This window comes from Tupaia chinensis, unplaced genomic scaffold (genome assembly GCF_000334495.1).
Source record: "Tupaia chinensis unplaced genomic scaffold, TupChi_1.0 Scaffold000258_1, whole genome shotgun sequence".
Taxonomy (NCBI): Eukaryota; Metazoa; Chordata; class Mammalia; order Scandentia; family Tupaiidae; genus Tupaia; species Tupaia belangeri.
The window spans coordinates 1,227,988-1,232,636 of NW_006159738.1; the positions used below are offsets into that span (position 1 = coordinate 1,227,988).

Below are 4,649 nucleotides of genomic sequence, written 5' to 3' on the forward strand. Positions count from 1 at the left end.
GAGGGCGTGCCACTGCCTCTCGTCGGGCGCGGATGTGCCCGAGGGTTGCTGCTCCTGGCGCGGGATCCCAATGCCATCACCTCTCAGTGACCTTGCACAGTTCTTGCACGACGTGATGGAGTTGTCAGGTTCGAGCTGGATTTTCCCTCCCTCGGACCAAGACTGCTGTCTCTCCATGAGGTCATTCGTGCACCCGGAGCCCCAGTCGCAGCGCTGGCCTGCAGCTGCTCCTCCTGGCGGGCGGCGCAAGGGCTCTTGTCTGGCTTATGTTGCTGAACAAATAAGGTTTCAAACTTCTGGTCCTTCACCAGCGACCTCTGATTTTTCTCCCTCTTCACATCGACTCTGGGGTGGCTGTTTTCAAGGTCTGATAGACACAGGTCTCTGCTACGGGACATCACAGAAAGTGGGAGTTACAGGGCAGGTGAAGTCGCTCTGCATAGTTCCCCAGACCTCACGGTAGGGCTAAATCCAGCGAGGCACACTTGCCCGGTCTGCAGGGCCCAATCCCACCTCCCCTCCTCCGGGCAAGGCAGACTTTCTGCCCCAAACCCACACGCAGGATCCCCTCCCCATCCTTCATCCCTATTGTACCTACTGTCTATAGCCCCCAAACAAGAAAGCTACCTGAGTGGAGTAGTGTGTAGTAAGTGTGTAAACCTTTCCCTAAATCTTTTTTTTTTTGAGAGACTTGTTATAGGATGTGTGTGCTTGCCAGAGAGAGACAGACAGACAGAAAGTGAGAAATCACCCCACGGGGGGATGGCCACGCTGCAACCCCTTCTCCTCCATTCTCCTCTTGGGATCTTGGGCATGCACGCACACGCGCCTGGTGTGAGTTTAAGCCACGGGGCTGGGACTTGAACTGCGGTTGACTACGTAGGAGTCCAGCGACATAGCCATTACGCCAGCTGCTGGTCCCTCCATAAACCTTCGAACGTTCTTCGTGTCGCCTATACTTAAGTATTCTCACGAGTGTCGCTCCGATCCATCTGAAAGCACGGCTCTGGGCGAGCCTGCTGCCTGGGGGTTAAGGGAGCTGGGGCCCCCGTGGCCGACTGCGAGGTACTTGTCCTGGACCCGGCAGCTTGAGACACAAGCGGGGCAGGTGTGCGTGCCCCAGATCCTGAGAGGCGTGAGACATGAGGGGAAGGGACCGTGCCATGGCCATACCCCAGGGCGGTGTTTCTCCCTCTCCCTCTCTGCACGCACACACGTGCCTGCTGGCAAAAATGTTTTTAAAAAGAGAAAAAGAAAACGCAGCCCTTCCTTCTGTACAGGCATAAACCGCGTTGTGCTTGTAAGGAGTAACCTCAACTCGGTGTCCCTCCCCGAGACCGCAGTTCAGGAGGAGGAAGAGCTTGGGGCTCCGGGGCTTCTGTCTCCAATGGGACCCTGAGTCGGCCCAGGGTCGTGGCGGTGGCAGTGGCAGGGATATACAGGCAACGCCCCCAGCTGGCGAGCGGCCTCGGAGACACAGCCCAGCAGGCACAGGCGAGCAGGCCCCAGGCTGGCTGCCCGAGCAGCGGCACGCCGACACCTCCACCCTGCAACCACGACCGACCTCCAGGGCTCCAGCTCCCAGGAGAGAGGCTGCCTCCACCCAGACCGGCCTCCGCACACGCCAGCCTCCGAGGTTACTGGAGTGGTCCTGGGGAAGTCCCTGGTCGCTCTAACTTTCACTGCCTTCAAACACTTCTGCTTAGAAAAGATGACTAAGTGTAGGGCCCAGCAGTTGGTGTAATGGCTACATTGCTGGACTTCCATGTAGTCAATGGTGGTTCAAGTCCCAGACCCGGTGGCTTAAACTCCCGCCAGGTGCGTGTGCGTGTGTGCCCTAGATCCCGAGAGGAGAATGGAGGAGAAGGGATTGCGGTGTGGCCATCCCCTCTGGGGGGTGATTTCTCCCTTTCTGTCTTTCTGTCTCTCTGGTGAGCGCATGTGCCCTATAGCAAAAACCTCTTAAAAAAAAAAGACACATGTACTCACCAGAGAGAGAGAGACAAGAGGACAGTGAGAAATCATCCCCCCGGGGAGATGGCCATGCTGCAATCCCTTCTCCTCTAGTCTCCTCTTGGGATTTTTGGGCACACATGCACGTGTGCCCCATGTGATTTCCAAGCCCGAGTCTGGGACTTGAACTGTGGAGTCAGTCACGTGGGATCCGGTGTCTTGGCCTCCCTGCCACCTGCTGGTTCCCCAAGACCCTAATAGCCTCTGGCTACAACTACCTGGATTCCAGGGCTCTGGAGTGCAACATCTTCGAGTCATAGATCTGGGTCAATTCCTGAGAATTTTCCACATTGAAATTAAGAAACTGCAGGTCGCTCTGTTGTTTGACATAAATCTGCCGGAGACGATGAGAAATCAGTATAAAATATATAAAATGGGGGACTGGCAGGTGGTGTGGTGGGTGAAAGAGTGTGGTGGTTAAAGGCGCTGGACTCTCACATGGCTGACCACAGTTTGAGTCCCAGACCTGGTGGCTTGCTTTCTCGCTTTCTCTCTCTCTCTCTCTGTCCTTCTCTGGTCAAGTTTAAATAAATAAATACATAAAGTTAAAGAAAATAATTCTTAAAAAAAAGAAATTGAGCAACCATTTGGCACTTCTAAACCCTTAAAACAGAATAGTTCCTAGAGAAATCTGCTCAGTAGGTTTGCTTTCTCTTTCCCATATCGGCACGAAGGCGAGCTAGAAGAGCGAGTCTCTTAGCGTTTAATTACCATAATCAGGACCCTGTCCGCTGTGCTAAGTCTGAATGCATCTGTGCAGTGAGGGTCCCAGAAAAGGGCCACAGACGAGATGGACAGGCCTGCTGCTCCCTAAGCTCTCCTCTCTAGGCACTTCCCACGCACCAGGGACAGCGCCCCTGCCTCAGGCTGTGTAGCTCCGAGTTGGTCCGCTCCTGCTTCGACTTGGCGATGTCCAGTAACTCGTCTTTCCTCTTTTCTCTCTCTGCTATTTAAGAATAAATATTGTTGAAACATTCTCACCAGCCACACCAACCCAGCCTTCTCCATCCCCAGCAATTTAATGCTCGGTTAACGTCTCGTTGTTTCTGAACTTGAAAATGGCAGAATGGCCAATGGGGAGAATTTTAATCTGTGACCCCAACGAGACCCTCCCTCAGCTGGAAACACGTCACGACATCACTGATGCAGCGCCAGGAAGGACTGGAAGGGACATGCTCGCGTGCATAGACAAGGTCTGAGAGCAAAGGATTACAGTTGCTTTAGATGGGAGGACTAAAGACAGTGACTTTATTAAAAATACCCCATGACAGATGCCACATACCAAGCCCCTGTCCATCTCTCCTTCCTTTCGGTATTTTGGGCACACATACACATGTGCCTGGCATGTTTTTTAAGCTTCTGAGTCCAGGACTTGAACCATGTAGTCGGCAATGTGAGATCCAGCCACCTTAACCACCGGGCCGTGGGCCAGCACCGGGACGCCATGGTGCCAGCTTAGACAACTACATTTTCCCTATGCTTAATCACGAGGGGACTTAGAGACGTCGAGTCTACGTTGGGGCTGCTCCTTCTCGGATATGCACGTCTCTGGACTTTTCTGACGGCTCCTCGTGTTTCCTTGCGTTAGGCAAGTCAGCACCGTAATGGAGCCACACACAGCAGCCTGAGTCAGGGACGAGGACATCATGAACAAGCGGGAAAAGCACCCCTGCTCACCCGCGGAAACGAAGCCCACGGCACGCCGGACCCTCAGCAGGTCTCCAGTCCACACACTCTCACATAAACAGCACCTCTGCAGGCCGGCAGGTGGCGTGGTGGTTAAGGTGCTGCACTCTCACATGGCCGACCACAGTTCGAGTCCTGGACCTGGCAGATTGCTTTCTGGCTTTCCCTTTCTCTCTCTCTGTCTTTCCCTGGTCAAATGAAAAATAATAATAATGGTGATGATTATAAAGATGAAATAAATACACCTTTAAAAAAAATAGTACCTTTTCAGGCTGTTCCTAGTGTTTAAAGGAACTTGTTTCAGAGCCAGCCCTGTGGCACAGTGGTTGAGGGAGCCGGGTCCCACGTGCTCCACAGTAGTTCAAATTCCAGCCCTGGAGGGCTCGAAAAACATGCCATGTGCATTTATATGTTTGTCCCCAAATCCCAACAGGACAGAGAAATGGAGAAGGGATTGGGTGTGACCACGCCCTCTCTCTGTATCTCTCTCTGGTGAGCCACACACACCGTGGGAAAAAAAAAAAAAAAAAAAAGCAACTTGCTTTGAATACAGCAGGCCCCTAAGCAAAAATCAACTATTTCATCTGGCCTGCGGGGTAATTTTAAATATATTTGAATTTTGCCTTCACCTCTGATATTTGAATAACCTGTTGCCTGAGAGGCGACCCTCAGGTCAGATGGCTTCTGCAAGGCTGGGTTCAGCTGAGAGGCCACGGGGGTCTCAGGAAACAAAGAGGCCAGGGTTGACCAAGCGGCCTGAGGGTGGCACCATGGCCAGGCCCTGGAGTGGGAACCCACTGGAGGCCTGCGGAGGGGAGGCTCAGAGGCTTGGCCCACTGGAGGCCTGAGGCAAGACTCAGTCTCAAGAGGCTTCATCTGGGAACTGTCGAGGCTGGCAGAAAGAGAAAAGGAATCCTCGCTCTGTGTAAACCCCGCCAAAGCACCGCAGT

General features: G+C 53.4%; 1 protein-coding gene across 1 annotated transcript in view; it reads right to left on the reverse strand.

The window, feature by feature from the left end:
• CCDC62 (coiled-coil domain containing 62) overlaps nucleotides 1-4,649 on the reverse strand; it is a 27,705-nt gene that overhangs the window by 13,825 nt on the left and 9,231 nt on the right. The window contains exons 7-9 of the mRNA XM_006149272.3: nucleotides 2,871-2,959; nucleotides 2,232-2,347; nucleotides 194-387 (exon numbers count right to left, since the gene is read on the reverse strand). Coding sequence (XP_006149334.1) covers nucleotides 194-387; nucleotides 2,232-2,347; nucleotides 2,871-2,959 — 399 coding nt within the window. The remainder of the gene's footprint in view (nucleotides 1-193; nucleotides 388-2,231; nucleotides 2,348-2,870; nucleotides 2,960-4,649) is intronic.